This window comes from Notamacropus eugenii, chromosome 5 (genome assembly GCF_028372415.1).
Source record: "Notamacropus eugenii isolate mMacEug1 chromosome 5, mMacEug1.pri_v2, whole genome shotgun sequence".
Lineage (NCBI taxonomy): Eukaryota > Metazoa > Chordata > Mammalia > Diprotodontia > Macropodidae > Notamacropus > Notamacropus eugenii.
The window spans coordinates 187560647-187587899 of NC_092876.1; the positions used below are offsets into that span (position 1 = coordinate 187560647).

Here is a 27253-nt window from a genome sequence, read left to right on the forward strand (position 1 = left end):
GTTAAATAAGTACTGTATATGAACAATGAGTTGGACCCAGACTGAATAGAGAGACAGGGCTGGATCACAATTGAGAAACTGTACAGCATTTTAAGTGAAAATGTGAACTGATTGGCATCTACATAGGCATCTTTGTAAGATCACATATTCTCTGAAGGACCCAAGTATATTCTGTTTTTTTCTTTCAAGGAGATCTCATTTTAGAGACGCAATATATTTTCCAGGTGGCTTATATTCAGACCAATGCAGCATTTACACCCACCATTAGGCTTCTCTTGACACTTATTCCAAAGAATAAGAATTTTATCATCGTGATAATTATTAGTAACTTTGGTAATTATTGGGTATCAGGACGAATGACATTTGGTCCAGGGTGCTGAGAAGGAAGATAGATTCCTGCCCTGGCTCAAAAATAAAAGACTCTGAAAAGCATGGTTTATTTTTCATCCAATTTGTTTATCCTGAAGGGAAAATTGAATGAGCACATGGGTGGGCTGAGGAGTGGATAGGAGGGTAGCAAAGCAAACACAACAAGCCCTTTTTCCCCTGTAAAAAGAGACTGCTCCACCTCTCAGTGGGTATTCATTTACCTCAGGATTTTTCCTGAACAAGCTGTTCATAACTATTCTCCAGGGAACCACTGCCAAATACCACCAAATGATATTCCAGTTGTTCCTTAAACACAACTCTTCTGCCACAGATCCACCTCCCACTTCTTAGTGCCCAAACATTGACAGAGACTTGGAAAAATTTTTTAGTGTCAAAGTCTTGAACATCATCAGCTGCTTACGTGGCAATACTGTCCTTTGCCAAGATCATCTAAATGCAAATCTGGATTGGAAGACAGGCTTTTTCGTTAGCAGAGGCGGGGAAGTACATCTCTACAGCACAGAATAAACACTAGCTAAGTCTTTGCCCAGGCAGCCAGCAGTGTTCTGAGATCAAAACACATGACTTCCAAAAGTTAGCATCCTTTTAGAAGTGAAGAGGCCTCCTCTGTAATGGAAAGAGCCCCAGATTTCTGTCTTGAGCTCTTCACCACCAGCTCTGTCCCCTCCATAGCAAATTCTTTTGGAAACAAGGTCCCAAATTGCTAATATGGCTTCTGGCTTTTGCAAGGTTGGTTCTTTGGGTGGTGAATGCATCTCCATTATACAATCTGACAAGTGGAGACTAGGGAAGAGGAGTGGGGAACAGGCAGAGATTCTGGACAGCCAGATAGCAGCAGGAGATTGAATTCTCAGGCACTAGGGAGAAGAATCAGTAGGAGTGGAACAGAAGTGGAGAGAAAACACAAAGACAAAATCTTACTTCTCAATTTTTCCGAAGGAACTGGAGACTCACCACCACAGGCCCACTCCCTTCCCCCAACATCCCAAACTATCTCATATGATACTTTTTGCACTTATGCTTATTTATAATTGATAATGTAATAAATCACTGAAATGCAGTTGTGAAATTTGCTGTTTCTTTTATTTTGCTACAAAGATAACCCTCCCACCTCCAGCCTTCTGGCTCTGCTTCCAGCCTAGCACCTGTAATCATCTTCCAGGGAGATCTAGCCTCTGCCTCCTCAGCAGCAGCAACTCCTAATGACCCAGAAAAGAAAGATCTTGTCACCAAAGTCCTTGTTCCTGTCAAATAATTCAACATCATAAACACATAGGATTTTATCAGTGGAAATAACATTAGAGAAGATGCATCGCCATCTGCTTTGCTACTGAACCTTAAGGAGGATGGAACCCTCCCATCTGACTGGCAGCTGAAACCTCCCCTATTAGAATGTGAGCTTGCTACATGGATAAAACTAGGGATAAGGATTAAACCTGAGGTTTTATTGGTAGAGAGACTTCCCAGGTGAGCATACTTCCTCTACCAATGCAGGTCTGCATCTTCTCTGCAACTTACAGATACAGGTTGCTGCCTAGAGCACCAAGAGGTTAAGTGACTTGCCCAGAGTCACACAGCTAGTTTGTATGAGACAGAACTTGAACCCAGGTCTTCTTGACTCTAAGGCCAGCTGTCTATCCTCCAGGCCATATTGTACAGGCACTGCTGGAAAAATCATTCTCTACCACGCCCAGCGTATTGCAGAAGCTCTGGCTCCAAGGTAGAGGGACAGAGCAAGTCCCACAGAATAAACAAAAATGAATGAGTTGCAATATGAATTACAGGTCTTATTACATTATCTTTCCCTTCCCACACTTCTTTCAAGCTCCTCTATTGCCATCAAGGGCACTTAGATTCCCGTAGTCACCCAGGTTCTAACTTCCATGTAATTTAATCTTCAATATCTCACTCTTATACCACATATCTAACCAGTTGTCAGATCTTTTTTTATTTCTACCTCCACAAAGTTTCTCTCCCATATGTCTCCTTTCTATTAACAGTCATCATCCTAATTCAGGACCTTGAATACACAGCAGTAGCTTCTGAATTGGTCTCCCTCCCTCCAGTCTCTTCTCTCTCCAATCTATCCTGGCCACATCAGCTTCTAAAGTGATTTTTCCTAAAGTGCAGCTCTGAGCATATCACTTTTCAATTTAATAAACTTCAGCATCTTTCTATAAACTCTCACATCAAATATTTCAGCTGTTTCACTTTTTTAATTTCTATTTTTTGCATAAGTTTTATAATACATACAGTCACGGATATGGTAACAGGTGTATATAATTTATATGTAAGTAATATACATATATAGGGAATGCCTACTCCACTTTTTTTTTTTACTGATAAGTGTGTAATGAAAAAAGTTTAGAGTTCACTCCTCTATAACAAGCTGCATATTTCATTAAGACTAGATAGAAAAAAGGTAAAGGGATAAGTGGACAATGAAAATTTCCATTGATTAAGTAACTGTCATAAGCATTTTATATATTGAAGTTCCTTACCTAGATGTAATTAGATGTGAAATAACTTTAAACCTTAACAAAAATTTGAACCAATTAAGTTTAGGTTCATAAAGCTTGATAAATCATTTATTTTTAAAATTCACTATTTTAATCCTTGGACAGTAAGACAAAACACAGCTCCTTTGTATCCTAGAGGAGAAGGCACCACCTCCTGGGGAAGGCCAGCTGCCAGTCTTTATTTACCTGGGGCAAGTGGGGTGTGGGGAATCTCATTAAGAAGTTGGGAAATCTAAGCTGATTAGGATTTTATTAAGAATATGACACTGAAGTTTGGAACTATAAAATAGTTTAAAATAGTATAAAAATGTGCATACCCTTTGACCCAGCAATACCACTTCTAGGGCTGTATCCCAAAGTGCTCATAAAAATGGAAAAGAACCCACATGTACAAAAATATTTATAGTAGCTTTTTTGTAGTGACCAAGAACTGGAAATTGAGGGAATGCCCATCAATTGAGAAATGACTGAACAAGTTGTGGTATATGGATGTAATGGAATACTGTTGTGCTATAAGAAATGACAAACGGGCGGACTTCAGAAAAACCTGGAAACACTTATATGAGCTGATGCTGAACGAAATGAGCAGAACCAGGAGAACAATATACACAGTAGCAGCCATAGTATGCGAGGACTGGTTTTAATTAACTTAGCCCTTCTCAGCAATGCAAGGACCTAAAATATTTTAAAAAGACTCATGATGCAAAATGTCCTTCACATCCACAGAAAGAACTATGGAGTTGGAATGCTGAATGAAGCAGACTACTTTCTCTTTTGTTATGTTTTGTTTTGTTTTTCTCATGGCTTCTCCCATTTGTTATAATTCTTCTATGCAACATAACTAATGTGAAAATGTGTTTACTAGGAATGTATGTGTAGAGCCCATATAAGATTGCATGCTGTTTTGAGGAGAGAGGGGGAGAAAACTGAAAACTTATGGAAATGAATGTTGAAAACTGAAAACAAATAAATTAATAATTTTGGGGGGAAAAAGAATATGGTTCTGAGGCTTCCCATCTGCACTATCAAATGAGTATGCCTAGAAATGACACAAACAGGGCAATTCTACTAAATTTAATATGCCTACCAAACTCCTTCAACGCAGAGAAAGAAAACTATAGATCAAAAACTCCAATGAATATTAATAAAAATATCAATGAATCTATCCTGGAAATTGGGTCAATTACAGAAATGCCCCAGGAGTACATATCCACTTAGGATAGCGTAGATAGCATAGGGTGATTCAGAAGTAGAAGGCAGGAGCACCCAAGGCTGACACAGAAAAGTCTGCCTAGATCAGTCTACCAGCCTGAGGGTAGTTCAATACCCCCAGGAGAGGCTGCAAGCCCAGAAAGCAGGAATTATGCCAAGGGAAAAAGTAAAGTATCTAGGAATAGGACAACCAGATGGGTTCCCACTTGAAAAAAGCTGCTCATAATCATTAGTCAATTAAAATTAGAATTATGTATTGATTTCATTTTTATTTTCTCTCTTAAAGCACTATCTTGATATGATTAAACCAGAGTAGCAACAACTAATGAAAAAATAGACATGAAATCTTTCCATTACAAGAACAGCTCTGAGTCTTAAATTTTTAAACATCCTTATTTTGTAATATTTCTGTGTAAGGAATTAGTCTCTGACGAACTTTCTGTATGTATAGTATCATCTGGGAAACTACATACAACATATTTTGAAGGCAAACTCAGTGGTAGATACTTGATACTGAAACTAACCACCATATAATGAAAGAGAACTCCTTTTTTAGAGGACAAGAGGCTTATAACAACTAAACTCCATCAGGCTGTAGCAATTTATTTGCTTTGGGGGAGTTTATTATTCTTTTGCACAGAAGCTACAATTTCATTGGGGTAGGTAGTACCAAGTACGGAAACACTCTCTTGCCAGTGTATACCTGTACCTTCTCTGCAATTTATTGTCTGAGAGAGGTTAGCTAGTATGAATCAGAAATAAGACCTTGAACTCAAACCTTCCTCACCCCTAGGCTACTACATACCAGAGGTGTCTCTCCTGAGGACGGAGAAAACTGTCCTAAGGAAACTCTGGGGAAAGGTCCAACCAGATTAAAATGTAATTGGGTTTACAAAATAGCTAATGATACATTACAACACAGATAATGTTAATTTGTGGTTTTCAAAGTCACTATGAAGGGTAGCTAGGTGGCACAGTGGATGGAGTGCTGGGTCTGGAGTCGGGAAGACTAATCTTCCTGAAATCAAATGTGGCCTCAGACAGTTACTAAGTTGTGTGACCCCAGGCAAGTAACTGAACCCTATTTACTTCAATATTTTCAACTGTCAAATGAGCTAGAGAAGGAAATATGGCAAACTACTCCAGTATCTTTGCCAAGAAAACCCCAAATGGAGTCATGAAGAATCAGACACAACTGAAAAATAAACAAACAACAAACAGCTCATCTGTAAATATGACCTTTGCATTCCATTAATACAAACCACGTAGCACAAACTTCCCACGGGAAGTATGGATTTTAAGCACAGATGATACTTGTTTTCTGCTGTAAATAAGAAGAGGCAGAGCCTGGCTTATGGTACAAGCAGTAAAGCACAGGAGAAGAGAAAAAATATTGCTAGAATTTCCTTACTCTCCTAGAACTAAGAAACCTTAGACTTTCTGCAGTGTGCTCACAGACTTTGACTTCCTATATTGCTTAAGAGAGAGTAGGGTTTGACCAATTTTTTTTTTCTTTAAAGGATTTAATGGAGACATGAAGTCTCTGGCTCTGCAGATGCCAGTTTTTCCCTCCCCTCTCTACCATTTCTAGTGCCCTTTTTTTAATTATGGAATTAATAATCATCAGCAAATATAAATCATTGTTCAAGTACCCTCCTGGGCACTTCTCTTGGGTTTTCTTCTGTGCATTTTAAAAAGTACATTATTGATGTTCTTTGTTTTCATATGACCCTCACTACCCCCTAACCTATCTCCTCTCATTTCTGGTCCTTCCTTGGGACCTGTCTGAACCTCAGGGTAATTGTACGGCTAGGACCCATAGGGTGAGGGAGGAAGAACTAGAGCCAGAAAGGCAACTGGAAATGGGTGAGATTGTTCTTCCTTGGTCTCAAAAGTGGGGCTGCTTATGTTGGAGTCAGGGGATCTAAACCCTGATCCTCTTCAGTAGGAAGCATCAGACACCTAACAATTTTCAGTCTCACCTGGCAGTTAGTCACATACTTTATCCCACTAAGTGGCATTTTCCAACTCTTTCTGGTTGTCAAAGAGCAGATGAACTTCTGTCCTCAAACTCTGCCACTCTCTTGTTGGCTAGACGTTACAGCAGCCTAGAGGGAGACACTAGTACGGATTTTCCAATCAGAATTAGCTCTCAATGTGGAGATTTAAGGAAGTAGAACACAGCAAGTACTGTGCCACTTGATTACTGGATTGGTTAGTTTTGCTAATTTCCTTTTTTCTTCTTTTTTTAATTTCTGTTATAAAAAATAGTTCTCTAGATAGGGGAGGGGATATAGGTTCAGAAATTAAGGTGATGAAAAATAAAGCCTATTAATGAAAAAAATTTTAAAGAGGATAAAAAAATTAACATTCAACCAACACCTATTGGTAATACCCTTTTTCCTCCAGGAACTCACTAGGTTTCACTGAGTCACGAGACCTTTACAAAACTGATCACTTCCTCAACTGAAGAGACAGAGCAATGTTTTATGGGTATGTTTTATTTTGTGCAACATGAAAGCAATAATACATAATAAAACATCTACTATGCATCATCACATCCAAAGCTTCTTTTAGACCAAGGGTTCTTAACTTGGGGACCATAAACTTTTTTATATATTTTAATAACTACATTTCAATATAATTGGTTTTCTTTGTAATCCTACATATTTCATTTGTTTTTGAAAACATTATTCTAAGAAGGGGTCCATGACACAAAAAAGAGTTAAGAATTTCTGTTTTAGATACAGGCAACCTACAAACAGTGACACAGGACACTGAAAAAGGAATTCTAGGAAAGACAGGGTTTAGTTTTTGCCCCCCAGGGTCACTTGTCCTTCAAGAAGCCAAAGGAGGGTACAAAACATATTCTAGTGGTCATCTTAAGTGCAGCTCACTTAAGGACCAGGCAGCAGATGGACCACGAACTCTGGACCAGGTCTCAGCCCCAATTTGTAGCGTGGAACATGCATTAGGGAGCAGACAAAACTTCCTATAGTTAAGGTTTTTTTTTTTTTCCTTTTCCCCTTCAGAGTACTATCACTGATGAGAACTTCCAACTTCTTCCCCCCAGCTTACTGGAACAATGAGAAGGCAAGACCTTGGCCAGGAGAATCCTTACTGCTGTACCCCTTCCCCCACCTGACAGCTCTCACTTTTGGCTAGTCAGTTTAAACTTCTGGAAGCCCAGAAGCATATCCAATCTCCTCGGTCTTGGTGTCCTCAAGTTTTTCTGCTCTACGGGGGAGGGTAGTGATCCAAGACATGGGAAACCCATTACATCCTCCCCCCAGCGAAAAAAGTACAATCCCCTGCAATACATGGGATATATTTGAGTATCTGTGAATACAAGATAAGAGGTCATAATTTAGCATATATCACAAATAAGAATCTTAAGTACAAAGTACAACATGGACACAGAAACTAATACATGGCATGCACATTAGCAGTACATGTAGTTAACAACAATAAATGGAATCAACACGGCACACATCATACAGTGTGTAAGGTACAGTGAACAAGTGTATAGATCACATGAAGAAACATACAGCAATAGAACATGTATAGCTTACCATAAATACCAACTTGGCATAACAAAACATGCATAATTACTATAAATAGTAAATATACATATATGTGTACATCCATACAGATAGCATCAATAAAAGCAGATAACATATAAAAACACAACGGCATATAATGTAGTTACATATAGAGTATACAATGTACTTCATTTAATTACCCAAGACCACAGGATCATAGATTAAGAGCTGGAAAGAATTTTAGGAGTAATTTTACAGTTGAGTACACTGGGACCTATCCAGAAATGAAGGCTGAATTACTTGCCCAGGGCCACACAATGAGTATTTGCTTGTGAAATACTATGATTTGACGAAGGCAAAATTAAGAGAGATAATCGCTACTTTAGCCCTGAATGAGATGACTAAGCAGTAGCTTTCTTGGCTTTCTGACCAGACTGTTGCCTCCCGCTGAGCTAAGACTCTCCTAAAAGTCTTAAACCTTTTTCACACAAACTACTGTCTAATCTTATCTCCTCCATCTTGTACTTTACATTCTAAGTACTAAGACTTTACATTCATTCCTATTAAAATTTCATCTTATTAGATTTAGACCAATATTCTAGCTTCTCAGGATAGCTTTAGATCCTGATTATATAATCCAGTACTTAGCTACACCTCCCAGCCTGATGTCATCTACAGATGTGATCAGCATTACATCCATGCTTTTATCCAAATCAGGGATAAAATGTTAACTAGCACAAGAACAAGGATAGCTACCTGGGGCCCTCCACTAGGGACTTCCTTCCAAGGTGACATTAAACCATAAATTAATTAATGATTCCTCTTTAGATCCAGCCACTTAACAAGTTCTGAATCCACTTAACTGTACTAGTGTCTACTTTGTATCCATTGATCTTTTTCTTCAAGAACAATCTGTCAATTGCTTGCAGCATTCTTGTGACCTACTAGTTGAGTAATTCTGTTCAGTTAAGTTAGTCTGCCATAACTTGTTCTTGGGGAAGCTATCCTGACTCACTGCTTTGTTTCTCCCCCCGCCTGCCCCCAAAGATTCATTTTACCATTACCATCCCTTTCTTTATATGTTCCAAAATTCTGCCAGGAATTAAATTTAAGTAGACTGGTCTATTTCTACACTCTCTTCTCTTCTATTTCTTTTGAAAATCAGGACATTTACTCCTCTCCAACTCCAAGTGTATTATATAGGCCAGCTCTGGAGTCAGGAAAACCCAAGTTCAAATCCTTCTTCTGATACATCCAAGTTACTTAAACTCTCAAGAGTTCAAGAAGTTCTCCAAAACTATTAAGTTACAGACAAATTGCCTATTTTGGTGGAGGGAGTTCCTCACATGAATGAAATCCCAGGTTCAGATCCCATCCTTCCATCTCCTTTTCACCACAGTTTTTCAAACAGACAATAGCTCAGTAATCACATCTGACTGTTCTTTCAATATCCTAAAATGTATTTCATCTGAGTCCATTGGCCTGCTCAAAAGTCACTAAATAAGCGTTATCTCCTTTCTTATCATGGGAATCAACTCCCAACTTACCCAACTTTTCTTTTCCTTTCCTTTATAGCCCAAAAATCATTTTCCTTGGCAGAGAAAACAGAAACAAAAGAAAGACTGGGCAGCTCTACCTTCCGTAATCAGTTATTAACACCACTAGGGGCAGCTAGGTGGTGCAGTGGATAGAGCACCAGTGCAGGAGTCAAGAGGACCTGAGTTCAAATCTCACCTCAGACACTTGACATTCACTAGCTTTGTGACCTTGGGCAAGTCACTTAACCCCTAATTGCCTCATCCTGGGTCATCTCCAGCCATCCTGATGAATATCAGGTCCCTGGATTCAGATGGCTCTGGAGAAGCAGCGAGGCTGGTGACCTGCACACCCCTCCCTCACTCAAAACAAAGTCAAATGCAGGTCATGTCATTATTTCTCTGATGGCATGGTCTTCTTCGGCAATGAAGGATGAACACATATTAACACCACATATTCCTTAAGCAGTGGTTCTAGACTGCTCTTTTCCACATTCAATATGACTTTTTTTCTTAAATGAAAACTTTTCTGTTCTTAGCTTTTCCTTACCAGCTGCAGCTCATTCTGACCTTTACAAATCCTGGCACTATTTGTATAGGACTGTGCTGAGGATCATCTATGACCAGTTCGATCACTTTGGCTAGAATGCAGGATGAGCTAGAGGAACAGGGGGAAGAAAAAGTCTGTCAAGGTGGAGAATGAGACATATACTTTTAGACACAGTCAATATGGGAATACTTTTTGCATCACTATGAATATGGAGGAGGTGGGGCAGAAGGGAGAGGTGAAGGAAAATAAAGGCTTGCTAACTGAAAAAAAATTTAATCTTTAAAAAGAAGAGTTGTCTAGAAAGAAAGATAATGGCCAAGATACAAAGGGCTTAAATGCCAGGCTGAGTTTATATTTTATTCAGTAACTGTATTTTATAAGGGCTGCTAGGTGGTGCAGTGGATAGCGCAGGAGGCCTGAAGTTAAGAACACACGAGTTCAAATACAACCCCTGACACTTATTAGCCATGTGGCAGTCTCTTAACTCTATTTGCCTCAGTTTCTTCACCTGTAAAATGATCTGGAGAAGGAAATGGTAAGCCACTCTGGTATCTTTGCCAAGAAAACCCCAAATGGGGTCACAAAGAGTTGGACAAGACTGAAAAAGAACTCAACAACAATTTTATAGAAACAGCAAAGTGGCAAAGTACATATAGTGCTAAATCCAGAATTAGGAAGACCCAAAATCAAATTTTGTCTCAAACCCTTACTAACTGTTTGATTCTGGGCATGTTACTTAACTGTCTGCCACATTTTCCTAGTCTGTAAAATTGTCATAGTAGCAGCACCTACTACCAAGGGTTGTTGTAAGGATCAAATGAGATGCTTTTAAAGTACTTTGCAAATGCTTTACTAAATACTAACGATCCTAAAATCATTAGGAAGCCACTAAAGATTTTTGAGCAGAGAAGTAACCTGCTCTGAGTTATGTTTAGAAATAGTAATTTGCCCTACCTTAGAAAAAGAGATCGAACAAGTCATCAATGAACTTCTTAAGAAAAAATCCCCAAGACCAGATGGTTTCACAAGAGATTTCTATCAAATATTTAAAAAAAAAAAAAACCAGTTAATTCCACTACTATATACACCACTTGAAAAAAAAATAGGCAAAGGAGGAGTACTACTAAAATCCATTTACCTAGGTGGTGCCATGGAAAGAGCACCAGCCCTGGAGTCAGGAGGACCTGAGTTCAAATCTGTCCTCAGACACTTGACATTTACTAGCTGTCTGATCATGGGCAAGGGAAGGAAGAAAGGAAGGAGTAAATAAGTGCAATACATTAGGTACATAATACACAGTAGTAACTGACATAGTAACCTAGTGTTTGATAAACTCAAAGATCCAAACTTTTGGGACAAGAAGTCACCATTTGACAAAAGCTGTTGGGAAAACTAGAAAGCAACTTGGCAGAAACTAGTTACAGACCAACAGCTCACACTGTATACCAAGATAAGATCAAAATGAATATGTGATCTAGACATAAAGGGATGATATCATAAGCAAATTAGGGGAACATGGAAAAATTTACATGTCAGATTTACGGATAAGGGAATTGGAAATAGTGGGGATGCCCATCAACTGAGGAATGGCTAAACAAGTTATGGTATATGATTGTGATGGAACACTATTGTACTTTCAGAAATGGCAAGTAGGAAGGTTTCAGAAAAACCTGGGAAGTCTCATATGAGCTCATGCAAAGTGAAGTAAGCAGAACCAGGAGAACTTTGCACACAGTAACACCAATAATGTATGATGATCAACTGTGAATGACTTAGCTTTTGATCGACACAATAATCCAAGATGATTCTGAAGAATTTATGATGAAATATGCAATCCACTTCCAATGAGAGACCAGATGGAGTCTAAGTGCAGAATGAAGCATTATTTTTCCCTTTATTTTTCTTGTTTATTTTGTTCTTGTTGTTCAGTCATGTCTGATAACCCCATTTGAGGTTTTCTTGGCAGAGATACTGGAGTGGTTTACGATTTTCTTCTGCAGCTCATTTTACAGATGAGGAAACTGAGGCAAACAGGGCTAAGTGACTTGACCAGGGTCACACAGTTAGTAAGTGTCTGAGGTTGCCACCTAGCTGCAAAATTATTGTTCATGAAATCAGTTTCTGGTATAGACTGTTTGCTTTCTCTGAGGGACTGCAAATACTAAGAAGTAAACATTAACACCTTGTGAATACAGCTTTACTCAGAATGACTGTAGATAAGGAAAGCAGCAAACATTGTAGCTTAAAGAAGTTTTAAAAAATAAATACCAAGGTCTCCCCCTCTATCTGTGAGCTTTGAAACTGTTTTGTTTATTTTCAGAGAATATCCTTTAATTGTATAATTTGTCTGCACTAAGCTTACTTCCCTTCACAGCCTCAGCCCCACATTGTTTTTTGTTATTGTCAACATGGTTAATTTGGAAATATCTTTTGCATGATTTCACATATATAATTGATATTACATTTCTTGCCTTCTCAGTGAGTGGGAGAAGGGCTGACAAGAGGGAGAGAATTCAGAACTCAAAAAAATGTTTAAATAAATATTTAATATAATTAAGAAAAATTGTAAAAGAAAAATTAATTTATGCGGAAGATCTGGATTGTAGAATTAAGCGCTGAAAAGGACCTCAGATCTCTAGTCCAAATCCAACCCCTAATTTTACAAATGAGGAAATAAAAGGTTCAAAGAGACTAGGAAGTTTGATCACGGTCATACAGATAGTAAATGGCAGAGCTAAGATTTAAACCTAGACACAGGATGGACACAAAACTAGCAGTTTGGGGCCAACGCACCCAAGTGGCCTAGATGAGTAAGGACAGATGTGGAATAGGCCAGCGGAATCAGTTTCCACCACCGGGGATGCAGAAGACAGAGATAGTTTGAATAGGTTTTACGGAGTTTAATCCAGGGATGGTAAGTAAGTGCTATTTAAGTTCCCTAGAGCCAACTGATCCTATGCTTGTTGCCAGCTCCAAAGCCCTAACCCAAGATAATGGCGGAGGGGGGGGGGGGGGGGAAGTGGGGGAAGGAGCACACCCAGAGAGATGCTCTGCATGCAAAGCGAGCACTGTTGGCAGCCTGAGGCTCAGGATCTCAGATGGATGAGTCTCATTACTACAGTCCCTGGTGCAACACTGTTTCCAATAGCGATGCTGCTTCTCAAAGTAAGCATTCCAAAATTATTTGTGGAATTGAAGGAGTAAGGTCATCGTCCTGTTGGGTAATATTCTCAAGGCTGTACACAATCAAGACAAAGCAGGTTCATTTATAGTCTTTAGTTCTATGTCTCTTTCTAAAAAGAAATAATAATAACTTCAGTGTCACACTGGAAAGTATAAGCTCACTTACCTGATGTTTTCCAGTGCATTGGTTATTTGCTGCTGGTCAATATCATAGAGTTTCACCTTGAAACCTCCACTGGCAAATAACATAGCCCAGCTTCTGCCAATGAGTCCACTAGAGAGAAAGGAAAATTAAGAGCCAACATAAGTCATTTGAACAACTGGAAAGCAACGTTAGAGCAAGAGAATACAGATAGATCCTGTCTTCTCATTTGAAATCTGAAATAAAATTTCTTAATAATTGTCTTTTTTCTAATAAGTGACTCTCTCTCTTTCTCTCTCTCTCACACACACACACACACACACACACACACACACACACACACACACAGAGTTAGTGGCCTTCTAGTGCCAGGCCTTCCAGGATCCAGATTTAGAGTGGTGCAGAAATTTTGTTTCCCTTCTGGTGCTGAAATGAACCACAGAAAACTGGATCTTAATAAAAGTTTGCATTATATACCCAAAGTAGGCTGGGTATACTCTGGTAATATAATAAAATTAATCAGTTTCCTTTTTCTGCCTGGAAAAGCACAAAAACTATCATTTGAAAATTACATCACTCAGATTTTGAGCTTAAAAAAATACTCTTGGCAACAAAGCATTACCCTCCTACAAATATTTAAATGTTGACCTGTTCTTGCCTGTGCTCAACTTTTATTTATATATTAGAATAGAAAAACCTTTCTTAAAAAGGAAAAACCAGTTTAAACTCAAAGTGTGAAAACTGCCAAATAATAAGCTTTAGTAGGTTTCTAATAAACATTTCCATTGTGTTTCTCTGTCCACAATGATTTAATATTTGTTTCTTCAACAATCTGTGATCTCAATCTACCCTGACAAAAAGGATTTTAGACTCAGGTCAAATTTCACCTTCTACAAAAAGCCTTTCGCTTCTCTGAGCTCTGACCTACTCCTTCTGAGATTACCTTCCATTTTCCCTGTGTATGTCTTATATATAGAAGAATTTATAAGATAATGTAGGCAAGAATCACAAAGGATAAGTGAATAATCATTTAATAAAAAACTCACTATGTGTCAGAAACTGTGTTAAGCGCTGGGCATACAAAGAATGACAAAAATGTCCTCAAGGCGCTCATGTTCTAATGAAGGAGACAATATTCAAACTACTAAGAACATATAAAAACATATAAAAAGGGAAAATTGAAGGTAATCTCAGAGGGAATATGCCCAGCCTACTTTCGGTATATAATCCAAACTTTTATTCAGATCCAGTTTTCTGTGGCTCACTGCAGGACCAGAAGCGAAACAAAATTTCTATGCTCTGCACCACTCTAATTCTGGGCCCTGGAAGGGCTACCTCTAGAGGGCAACTGAGCATTTCCTCTAACAATCTAGAAAGGAAATAGTAATTTACAATCTTTTCATTATGTTCTAATAATGCTTTGTCCTCTGTTCCTCTGCCACCTAAACAATTCTCTCAGTCCCATTCCTTTCACTTTTCTACTCTTCCCCAGGCCAGGTACCACTTCTTTGTTGATCCAGGACTGTGACTAACTAGGTAAACTTTGCCTCAGCTTTTTGTTTCCATAAGACAACTAAGGAAGGAACTCCTCTAGTAATATATCTACTCTAGGTGGACTCCATTTACCTGAGTGTTTGTTTGGCTTTCTGGAACTAAGCTGGAATCAAAACTATAGTATCACCATAATGTACCCCTTCTCAGATTACTAAATGAACCCTGGTCACAACTACTCAGTCAACCACTGGTTAATTCTTCTTGGAGCCTCCATTTCATGGAGTGGTTCAGGATGGCCTGTCTTCATTCCTCTCCTGCTTAGTTCCAGTATGGGCAGGGACTGTCTATTGTAAGTATTTAATAAACACGTGTTTCCCTCCTTCTTCCTTTATTCTTTCAGGAGGCACTTATTACCTACTACTATGTGCCAGCCCCAAAGGGGGCAAGGGGCAGTAGGCAGAGAAATGTCCTCATAGCCCTGACTCCAAGTTCCAAGGCTGTTTGATCCACAACAAATCACTTGACCTCTCAATGCCCCCACACAGTAGACTAGAAGTTGCAAAGCAGATATACATTAGAGAAAGTTCCTTCTATGGAAGAATACCAGTGAAACCACAAGTCTGATTTTTTTTTTAAGTGCCAGGAATCATGTATGTCAAAAACTGGAGCCATCTCTCCCTCAAGAGGCTGACATGAATTTTTGTTTTGCTTTTAACGTAACATGAATATCTATTCATAACTTCAACACAGTTGTCTTCTTTTGGGCCAGACTTTTGATTTCATCTCTGTAAGGAACTCCCCAAACCAAAGAATACTAATTATTAGTAACTTAGAGCTTAAGAGTGTGGCCGGAGAGGTAAGTAATTTGCCCAGGAGCAGAGAATTTGTATGGATTAGAGACAGAACTCCAACTCCAATCTTTATGTCTCTGAGGACACCCTGTTTTCTAGCTCTCCATTCTATCTTTCAAGCTAAATGAGACGAATGTTAATTATGAAACTCTGACCAGTCTGTTTTGGTGAGTAAACCCTGGGTCCTAAAGCAATTGTACGAAAAAGGGAACAGGACACGAAAAGGGGAAACAAAAGAAAAGTACTACTGTTTGTGGTGAACTACACAAGTGTGCTAGGGTAAAGACTGAAAATTGGGACAGAGCTACATTCTGGAAACGTCTAGTCTTCTTTCCAATTAGTGTGCCAACTCAATGCTTACTTAAAGAGCTTTGTAAATACAGTCAGGGTCATTTTTGAGGCACAGGGTCAAATGGTACTGTGAAAGGCTGTGTATAAAGTCAAAAGTTGACAGTATACTGACACAATTGGTATAACTCATGTGATGCAATTGAAGCTTCATGTTTTTAAATGTATATTTAAACTTCTAACAGTATCCTTCACATGTGAATAGGATACAACTAAACAATTGCTAAAAGTACAGCAGTAATAGGGAGTCACTGAGGGTTCTTGATCTAGAGACATGATCCGATTTGTGATACTGTAATAATAGCAATAACAATAGTATAAAAACTAGCTTTTATATAGTGCTTTATGGTTTGCAAAACACTGATCCTCACAACCACCCCAGGGTAGGTGTTTTTATTATACTCATTTCACAGTTCAGAAAACTGAGGTAGGCAGGTTAAGAAATTTTCCATGGGGTCATACCGCTAGTAATTATCTGAAGCAGAGTTTGAATTCAGGTCTTTCTGATCCAGGTCCAGCACTCTACCTACTGTACCACTTACCTGTCTTCATTTAGGAATATTAACTTGGCAGCTGGGGGATGGACTCAAGAGAGAAAAGCCTGGATGCAGGGAGACCAAAGGAGAGAAAAGAGAAGATGGTCAAACCTAGACCCTTATGAACACTTACCTAAGACGACTGGGAAGAGGAAGAAAAGCCAAAAAGCAGACAAATAAAGGAACTGTCACTGGGTGAAAGAAAGCAAGAAAACTAGAAAAATGAGGCATCTTTGAAGGCAATGAAAAAATATCTAAAAGAAGGTGGTAGTAGTCAAAGAACCACATACTGCTAGAAGTCAAGGATAATATGGACTAAAAGAAAAGTCATTGGATTTAGCATTTTAGAAACAGTAATTGTGGTAGAGTGGTAAAGATGGAAGTCAGAATGCAAAGGGCTGAGGACAGAGTTCAAGGTAATGAAAGAAAGGTAAAAATTTGTCAGTAAAGAGAAAGAAGTGGTGATAGAATGGGATGAAACCATTTAGGCTTTTTTTTAACCCTGAAGAGACCTGAATATTATACATTCATAAGCAGATGAGAATGGTCTGAGGGAGGAAATGAAAATACCAGAAAGGGAAAGACCTCTGGGGCCATGTTCTAGAGGGGTCAAGCTGGGATGAAACAAGGACTCAGATAGAAAGATGGACAAGTGTTATTGAGAACCATTAGACTGTCAGCAACTTGAAGGCAGCAATGGTTGTTTGTATACTCATCACTAAGCACAGTTCCTGACACATAGTAGGTGCTTAATAAGTCTTTACTCATTGATTGAAGTAGGGAGGATGAGGGTAGGTATTGTTAATGAAAAAGTATATAACATTTGCTATTTATGGTGACTTGGAAATTTCTGGAAGTATCCCTTAAATAATTTGTTGAATTAGTACAATCTTCAAATAAGTATGGGGCTTTTCAGCTTGCACTAGTATAACAAGGTTTACAGATATTCCTTGGGTGTAAACTATTCACGCATGTAAAATCTTTCCAACACTCAAAACCAAACGGGACAGGTCAGCTGACAGTACCTCAGAAAAAATGAAAATGTCACAAGTGCACTACTTCCCCCCAAGAAGGTACTGAGTAGTAAAATGAAATGGGGCAGTTGCAAGCAGATTGGCCAAAAAAAGCTCTACCAACACTGTAGCCTCAGTTTATAGCTGTTAACTGCTAGAGAAAAGCAACAAAACACAAAAGCAACCAAGATGTTGGGCAGAAGTTAGACATGGGATGCATTTAGCCAAACAACCAAAGCTGTTTCAGAGGCAAATGGTAGTGCTGGGGTTGTCCTAAGTCCAGAGTCTGATCCTCAGGATCAGTAACACAATCTACACAATTATGTGATCAGGCTCTGGGAAATTGATTTCATGAGTAACTTCTTAAGAGATTGGTTTATAAACCTGACAACAGCTTACTGATTTACAGCAGGAGATATATTTGGCATGATAACCAATACCTATTATGTGCAGGAGGCATATCATTCTTCTGGGCAAGATACTCAAAGAGAACAAAGTAGAAAACAGAAGAATGCTGGGTAAGCACAAAAATGGAGCTTGGCCCCAGAGGTCGGAACTAGAAATGATCTGTGGAAGTCGAAGAGAGGCAAATTTTAGGTCCATGTAAGGAAAAACTTCATTTCAAATATAGTCCAAAAATAGACTAACTTGCTTCAAAAGTTTCCTTCACCATTCGATTTGGCAGCAAACATTAATGAAGACCCTACTCTGTACAAGACATTACACTAAACAAAAATGAAACCATCTCTTATATTCTATTAGTGAGACACAATGTGTACAAGCACCAGTAAAGACAAAGTTATTTCAGAAGGATAGAGCACTAACCAGTAACCGAGGTGAGGGGACAACTGAGGAAAGGTGTTACATGGGAAGTGCTTCCTATCCCCACAACATGCCCTGAGACTTCTTTTCTCTTTTCTCATGCTATTTCCTGTACCTGTAATTTCCTTCCTCCCCATCCCTTAAACTCTAAATCAAATGCTGGGCCCCCATGACATCTATGTATGAGGTGCTAACTAATAAGTAAAGGATTTTATTGATGGAGGGACCAAAATATCTTGCTAGCCCTGACATCATAATAATAATTATAATTACATACAGGGTATACTAAAAATCTTAGTGCTGCTTTAATAAATTAAAACTGGACTAAAACTTTTGGAATACCTCTGTGTATATGTGCATCAGCACAGGCATCATGGAATAGGAAGGAAAAATAAAATATTTTTATTATTTAACCATAATTCTATCCCCTGCTATAGGCTTAATTTTACAATCAACTATATTCCTACTGTATGCCTGGCCCTAACCCTAAAATATTTTTTTAATTAGAAGTCTGATTCTTCCAATTGGCCAATTTTTTTTACTGATGTACCTCTCCGATCCAAATGGGCTACCTAGTCAAGCCCTAAAAGTCAGAAGTGTTTTTGAAAAAAAAAATTTTATTGAAAGTCTGATTCTTCCAATTATCCAGTTTATTACTGATACAGGTCTCCAATCCAAATGGGTTACTTAGTCAAGTACTAAAAATTAAATTAACTGATCTTTATTCCCTCCTTGGAAAGAACTGACTTTGTATCTTTAAAAGACTTTCACACAGCAGACTTTGGGTTAAGATAAAATGAGAAGTGTAGGGGAGGGTGGGGGGGGGGGGGGATGAAGGAGACTTGTTTTGGAGTAAACTAAGGTATCTGATGATACAAGGTTAAAAAAACTAAAAATGTCAGGGAAAGTAACAAAATCAGGGAAGAAGGAAGCTGCTGAAGGTAACACTGCCTCAAAAACCTACAGAAAGCAAAAAAAGATATTATAGCAACTTCCAGAGGCAAATATTTTTCAAAATAGCTTAAAGATTGGTTGACTGAATATATTGAGGAAATTAGACTGTGCAGTGGACAGATCCACTGGGCCAGGAATCTCAGAACTATCTGAGTTCAATTCCAGCCTCAGACACTTACCTGCCGTGTGACCCTGGGCAAGTCACTTAAATTTTGTTTGCTTCAGTTTCCACATTGGTAAAATGAGGACCATAATAACACCTATCTTCCAGGGTTGTTGTGAGGATCAAATGAGATAATAATTGTAAAAGTGCTTAGCACAGTCCCTGGCACATTATAGGCACTTAATATATGTTTATTTCCTTCCTTATATTTTCTTCTTCATTTATTTTGCACTGTAAATAGGCATAAATAACATCCAAGTTAGTCTCTACACTTTAGTATGATCATAAAAAGGGAAGGGGTAGGAAGGACCCTTTCTGCTAGGGGCCTATTTATGTAGAAATTAATAAAAGATAAAGGGGACATTTCAGAAATTTTTTCATTGAAGTCCCAAATAGGCCAATGACCACAGCAGGAGAGAGAAGTTTAATATAACATGATTTATTAGGTGCATAACACTGAACCAGTACTGCTGACAAGATGAGATGTCCTTTGGATTGACACATTGTGAGCAAGGAGACAAAATTCACATTAGCCTTATAAAATTATTAACTTAACTTGTTTCTGGTGCCAGAATAAGCAATTTTAAATCAAAACCAAATGATGAAAGATGAAGTGGCCCAATAAACTGGAAACCAGCAAAGCAGAAACAGATGTTCAAGATCATCCTATCTAAGCTGCTCATTTTACTGATGAGGAAACTGAGGTCCAAGGAGGTAAAGTGACTTACCCAAGGTCACATAGCTCATCATTAATGATAATTTTATCATTAGAGAAAGAACAAGGACTTGAATTCAGATCTCTGACTCTTCTCTAGTAGTCTTTCCATAATGTCATCCTTTATAATTCTTTATGATGGTTTGCTACAAAGTCAAAACTTTCTGGACTAAAAACATAAGCTACTACAAATGAAAAGAATGCTTTGTTTTTCCAACTTATCATCAAAGCCTCTAAATTCACATAAAAATAGCTAGCATTTATGTAGTACCTACTATGTGTCAGGCACGTGTATAAGTACTTTACAAATACTATTTCGTTTGATCTTCACACAACCATGGGAGATGGGTGCTATTATTATCTATATTTTATAGTTAAGGAAACTGAGGCAGGCAGAGGTTAAGCCATGTGCCCAAGGTCATATAGCTAGTAAGTACCTGAGACTGGATTTAGCCTCAGGTCTTTCTGACTTCATGCAGAGGTTTTTATCTACTGGGCCACTTAAAACTTGAATAAAGCTACTCTAGATCAAGGATCATCATTTAGCATTTCCTGGTGTCTTATATCCCTTCTTAAAGTTAACTAAAAACAACTTCTAACTCTTGATCTTCATCTGGTAGGAAGATATAAATAATAATTTTGATAATAGTTGGCATTCACATAAGTTCTTTCAGATTCGTATGTTACTCATAGGATCCTGCAGACAACCCTATGAAGTAGGTGCTATTATTATCCCCATTTTACAGTTAGGAAACGGAATCTGAGAGGGGTGAAGTGACTTTCTGAGAGTCATGCTGATTTTAAATGTCTGAAGCAGGGATTGAAAGCAGGACTTCCTGACTCCAAGTCCAACCAACATTCATCCTACTCTCTACACCACCTAGATGCCACAAGAACTATTCCTATAACAAGAGACTTTAGCATGCTGAGTCTTGCAATGATTCTATTTTTAAAATTTATTAATATTTTTGTTTTTACATCACCTATATTTCCTAATATAATCCCACTCTTTCCTCACCCAGAAAGTTATCATTTATAACAAATTTTAAAATGATCAGTAAAATTAACCATCATATCAACCAAGTCTGAAATCATATGTTGACATTCCTTAGTCAGTCATCCCATCGGCAAAAAAGAAGATGGAAGATGAAGAAGGAGGAAGAGGAGGAGGAAGTGCCTTCTCATATCTCTTCTTTAACTCAAGTTCTGTCATTAGAATTTCAAAGCATTCAATTTCAATTTTTTATTGTTGTAGTCACTGTGTACAAGATTTTGCTGGCTCTGCTTACTTCGTTCTGAATTAATATATGTCTTCCCATGCTTTTCTGAAATCTTTAAATTCCATTATATTCATAAACAACCAGTTTAGCCGTTTTCTGAAGTCAAGAAGCCCTAAACTCAAATCCAGCCTCAGATACTTAGTAGCTATGTGACCCTGGGCACATTCATATACAACTAGTTTACCATTTCCCCTGGCATCTTTGTTTCTAATTCTTTGTTACTACAAAAAGTGATACACAAAAAGATTTTGGTATATATGAGGCCTTTTTCTTTCATTAGCTTCGTTGGAGTAGATTATCTACCAAGCAGTGAGATCTCTATATGAAAGGATATGGACATTTTAGTCACTCTTCTAGTATAATTTCAAATTGTATTCCCAAAAACAGTTGAACTAATTCACAGTTCCATCAACATTTCCACATGTCTGTCTTTCCAAAATTCTTCTAACACTGACTATTCCCAATTTTTTTCATCTTTACCAATTTTCTGGGCGTGTAACAATGTTTTTAAAATGATGCCCAGTAAGTGCCTGATAAGCATTTTTAGACTGATTAAAATAAAAATAAGCACTAAAGAAGAAAAATTAATACTGAGATTTCCTTGAAAAATGCCAATTATTATTACAAACCCAAAACAAAAAGTTCCTGTATTTGTTTTTTAAAAAAAAGGTAAATATGTCAAGCTTCTCTTTCAAAAGGTTGCAAATCTAAGCAAAAATCCAATCTAAACAAAAACCAAAATATATTCAAGTCCCTCCCCCACACATAAGAGAAAAAAGTAGGAGTGTCAATCTAATATACTTTAGTAATCTACAACCTCATCTTGTGAGTACTACTAATCCCATCCACACAGATCACTTAGTAGATGACCCCAATTTGATATAGCGAAAAAAAAAAAAATGTTATTGAACTGTGATCAGCAGGCAATTTGGTTGCTCTCGTTTTAGTTAGCTAGGCTACTTTAGGGCTGACACTACGGCCTTCATAATCAGTCCAACAAGCATTTATTAATTATTTATTATTATTAATATTATTAATTATTATGTTAATAATCAATTATTATTATTATTATTTGTGCTTGACACCAATAAGGGCTGTGGATACAAAGAAAAAACCAGCCCCCCCCTTTACTCATTCCTCACCTCCCCACCCCCACACTGACCCAAGCAGCTTACATTCAAAGGAGACAACTTCTAAATAACTAGGTATGTACAAATGTGTATGATGTATACAAAGGAGATAGGAGAGTTATTTCAGAGACAGGCAATAGCAGTTAGGATAGGGATGGGGAAAGGCCTCTTGCGAAAGGTAGAATGTGAGTTGAGATTGGTGAAGTGGGTCTGTAACTTTGAAGAACCCAGGATTATGGCTTTTAGCAGAGGTTTTTAGAATAGGGTTCAAAGTATACAAATAATCAGGAGCACATTTACTGTGTCAAATGTAGCTATCCTATAAATTTTTGCACAGGATTTAAATGACCACTTGCAGACACTACTCATTGTTTTCTATTTGTATAATCATGTTCCTTTATATAGAGTCGTATAGAGCTGTACTTCAATCTTCTTATGCAACCACATTTATTAGTCAAGATGACAAGCATTTAAGTGCTTACTATGTGCCAGGTACTGTTCTAAGAAGAAAGCAAAAACAAAAAAAACAGTCCTGGCTCTCAAGGAGCTCCGTCTGTAGGAGTGATTGATTATTCCTTGAAAGCTGTCATTTTTCCCTCTTTAACTTTCCTTCCTTTCCAATCCCATGTACCATTCCCATTGAGGGCATTTCTCTAAAGTCACTGGACCTGGTAGTATTCACAAAAATAGCTGAGAAATTTTTATGGAAAGTGCCCTTTAGAAAAAGAGAAAAAGATTTTATATGCAAAGAGAGCATTTCTGATAACTGGTATTTGACAGGAAATGGGGAAAGCCAACAGTCAAAACTTTTTATTAAATTAAAAAGGGGAGGGGGCAGTTATGTAGCTCTGTGGATAGAGCAAGTTCAAATCCAGCCTCAGACACTTACCCTGGGCAGGTCTGACTGTCTCAAAAATAAATTAAAATGGATATTTGAGTACCCTGAAATTCACATGTGTGACTTTCAGGAATCCCTTGATAAATTGCCCTAGCCCAATCTCCATCTTTTTTCATTTTTTGCTTTTCTTCATTGAGGAAGAAACCAAAGGAGACATTTGAAGAGCAGGGACATGGCATTTCAATACATATTATCAAGACAAGTTGGGGTTTTTTTTTATCTTAATTAAGACATATTTAAGTTAGGAGCACTTTGGGATTTAAAATTAAATTGCAATTCCATTTTCTATGATATTAGAAATAAGCTGAGTAAATGACTTGAGGACATGTGGTAGCTGTACAGCAGACTTCCAAATGTGTCAAAAGGGCACTAAGCATGGGAATCATTCCCACCAGATAACCACTTCTATCTACAAGGTCACTTTTTCCTCCTTCACCACACAACCACGGGCCAAAGTCATGCACAGACAAGGCAAAGTCAGGTTAATCTTCACCATTTCCTGTTCAGAAAATCAACAGGAAACTTACAGAATTCACCAATTCTCTTAGTAATAAATGATAAGAGAAATACATGTTAACTGTTTCCTCAACTTGGTTTTTCCAGAAAGGAGAAACCAAGCACCTCAACTGTGTAGTTGTTGAGTTAGAATGCCATACTACCACAAGAGCAAAAAGAAAAAAAGAGAATGGATGTTTTTTGAATAAAAATAGGAAAAGTTTATTTTCAGAAAAAAAATCTATTGTTATAGGTTCATCATATGTCTCAAATTGGTAAAACGTCATCCAATGGAAAATTGTCATTCTGCCACTCCAAGTTTTGTCACTTAAGGATGGTTTTCCCATACTATCCCAAAGTCAAAAGAAGAGCTAAAAGGAAGAATTGGGCTGGAAGAGAGTGAAATTCCTTCTGCAAGAAACTTTCCCCAAACCTCCTCAATCTTCGTGCCTTCCCTTTGAGTCTACCCCCAGGTAACCCGACATATATCTTGTTTGTACCTAGTGGTTCAAATGGTGTGTCCCGTATTATACTGGCAGCTCCTTGTGAGCAGGGACTCTCTTTCTCCTTCTCTGAGTATCCAGGTGCCTGACACACAGTGGGCGCTAATTAAGTGTTCGCTGACTGATTGCTTCCGGTAGACTGAATTAAATTCACCTAAAGGTGCTGATTCTGTTTTAAGGCTCCCATCCAGCCTCCCGGAAAGATGAACTGAAATGCATCACCTAACTTTAAGAAAACATATGAAACAGCACGCCACCACACTCCCCCCAGGGAGGCCACGGGCTTCGAGTAAGTTTGTAACTTAATTACAAAGCAGGAACAAGCACAGGACGGTGTGCTTTCTTCCAAAGAAACTGCTGGAGATCGGGTTGCATCGGGAGATGTTTTTTAAAAGTAAAATAAAAGTAATTTGAAAACAGGAAAATCGGCTGCAGCTGCCAGAAACGCCACTCCGCGGGGGTCGAGGGAGGAAATAAAGACAGGGATGGATGGAGGGGGCGGCTCCACACTCAGGTACAAGCAACTACAATCTCCAACTTCTCTCCCCAAGATCGCAAATGGCAGTAAGCCGGGCTCTTGTGGCCAAAGCCCAGCTGGGCATGGCGAAAGGTTTACCTGCCAAAAATCACAACACTGCCATCCTGAGTGGAGGTCATCTCTTGCGCTGGCGGGGTCACAGCGGGGAGCCCGATACCCGAAGAGACCCTACTGCGGGAGCGGGAGCAGGGAGGAGAAGGAGGACGAGGAGGAGGAGGAGGAGGAGGAGGAGGAGGAGACCCGCCTGCCGGCCTCCGAAGCAGGGACTCGTAAAGGACACCGAAAGGAATGGAACTCACATGCTCATTGGCTCTTTCCTTCTCTTCTCCAGCCCTAGCGTTAGTGAGGACTGCCCTGAAGCGAGGTGAAAGGAGTCCTCCGATAGGCTGCGGGAAGTGAGCGATTGGGGAAACGTCAATACAGTTAGGGAGACATTCTCCAGAAAGCGGGCGGGCGGGCGCGCTAAGCAGCAAAGCAATAGAATTTAACCCCTTGGGAAGGAAGGGCTGAATTGCTGGGTGGGGCTGGTGAAGTTCATAAATCCTTTGAATGAAGTCGTCTAAAGAAACTGTAGGAGGACGGACAATAACAGGATCAGTCCATTGTTTGATCAACTTCTTTCCTCCTTTTTAAAATACTTCTATTTTCCAACCTTGGAATTTAAAACCAGATTGCTTTAGTTTGCCAAGAAAAAGCTTGGTCTTTTGCACTCGAATGGTTCGCAGATGATTGAAACGGACGAAAAGGAAAGCTGACACGGTCCTTCTGTTCCGACACACTCTCCCAGCAACTGGAGTGCAGCTGTTACGGACCTTCAAACTAGGTCGTGTTTATGACTAGATTTCCCCTTCCTTTCATAACTTAAAGGAGGGAAAATTCCCTGTTATCAGTCTTGGAGACTAAAAGTTTCCATGAAATTCTGTAATGTTGGATGAACAGAAATGGAAAGAGCCCTGTGATTGTCAAAGCCTACGTCTTCAAAATGGAGACGATTTATTTAAAAGAAAAGGAAAAAATAATTGTCTAGTGTGACTGCTATGACATGCTATGACATATTGAAAACAATCTCCGGAACAGCAAACTAGAAGCAATCCATGAAGGATGAAGAGCATGCATTTCAACACCATTAGGTTTTCACAGTCTTTTAATTCACCAGAAATGAGAAAGCTTGCAAGTCCAGAATGGGGCAGGGATTTGGCCCAAATTCGCTCAGCTGCCAAGTGTTAAAGCTGATAGTGGTGGAAACCTTTTCCACTGTGTAACAATATTAATTCTGTACAACAAAGTGAGGAACTGAGAGAAAGTAAATCATTTTAGACTGGATTCCAGAGTATGATCTAATGTGGCTGAAAAGATTGGGGCCATGTTTTATAAGACCTTAAAATGGAACAGAGTGGTTGATATTTTATTTTAGAGGCAATAGGAAACCACTGGCTTTGATTGAGCAGTGGAGTCAGATGGTCATGTCTCTGCTTAAGGAAAATAACTTTGGCAGCAGTTTGTAGAATGGATGTAGTAACTTAGATGTCTAATCAAGCTCTAAGTGCTCCACATCACCGGCTTCACCTCCCTTCATTGGAACTTCTCATCTGCCCATTATGGGAGTGGGGGGGGGGGGGGAGAGGAGAAGTCTTTATATACTTGGAATAGACATCCCCCAACTCACCAATGGGTTTGAGGCCTGTCAGTTACCTTCAACCTGGTTTAGCCTGTCTGCCCAGATGGTTTACCAAAGTGTGGCTACTGAGCATGTTACTGTTTCTTGGAACCACAAGTGAGAGTTGAAAGACAGGTGGACACCAAAGGTGGATGAGCAGCACTGAAAAGGGTGTTAATCCTCCTTGAATATACTATATGCTCCAGCTATGTATATAGATATGGGAGTTGCCTGCACAAAGATGTTAGCTAATTGGATAGTAACTGATAAGGTTACCAAGATGTGATAGAGTATATACATGAGAAAGAGAAAGCGGCCTAGGACAGAATCTGAAGGAATACCTACAGTTAAAGACTAAGTAGTCAAAAAGGTAGAAAGTAAACCAAGAGAGAAAAGCATCACAAAAACCCAGAAGGGAAGGATAACCCAGGAAGAGAGGCTTGGTTAAATGTGTCATCAGCAGATAGGTCAAAAAGAATTAGAACTGAGAAAAGGTTTAGCATTTAAGAGATCACTGATAACTTTGGAAAAGGTGATTTTGATTATGAGATCAAAAGTAGGATCTCCAAGGGTTGAGGAAAGATCTAAGGAGAGAAGTACAGTGAATGCAGACAACTTTTTCAGAGTTTGGCTAAGAAAGGAAGGAGAGATATGACGATAAGTTTAAGGAATAGTATGGTCTAGTGAAGGGGTGTTTAAAGATTGGGAAAATCTAAGCATGTTTGAAGGCAGCAAAAAAGGAGCCAGGCAATAGGGAGAGGTTGAAGATTTGAAAGAGTGGCA

The 27253-nt window shown here is 38.7% G+C and overlaps 1 protein-coding gene and 1 long non-coding RNA gene across 5 annotated transcripts in view; both read right to left on the reverse strand.

Moving 5' to 3' along the window:
* The window catches only part of CRYL1 (crystallin lambda 1), a 192704-nt gene extending 167135 nt beyond the window's left edge, over window positions 1–25569 (reverse strand). Inside the window, exons 1-2 of one of the 4 annotated variants that reach the window (XM_072611687.1) lie at window positions 25113–25569; window positions 13098–13205 (exon numbers count right to left, since the gene is read on the reverse strand). In XM_072611687.1, the coding sequence (XP_072467788.1) occupies window positions 13098–13205; window positions 25113–25120 (116 nt within the window). In that variant the 5' untranslated portion in view covers window positions 25121–25569. Of the gene's footprint in view, window positions 1–13097; window positions 13206–24272 lie in introns of all 4 variants that reach the window. The other 3 variants (XM_072611689.1, XM_072611690.1, XM_072611688.1) reach the window with 3 other exon arrangements.
* Window positions 1452–9856, reverse strand: LOC140505572 (uncharacterized). The gene is made up of 2 exons (XR_011967566.1): window positions 9749–9856; window positions 1452–1589 (listed from the first exon to the last, which is right to left on the reverse strand). It is a non-coding gene; the product is annotated as an uncharacterized lncRNA (long non-coding RNA).
* Window positions 25570–27253: the final 1684 nt, after the last annotated feature.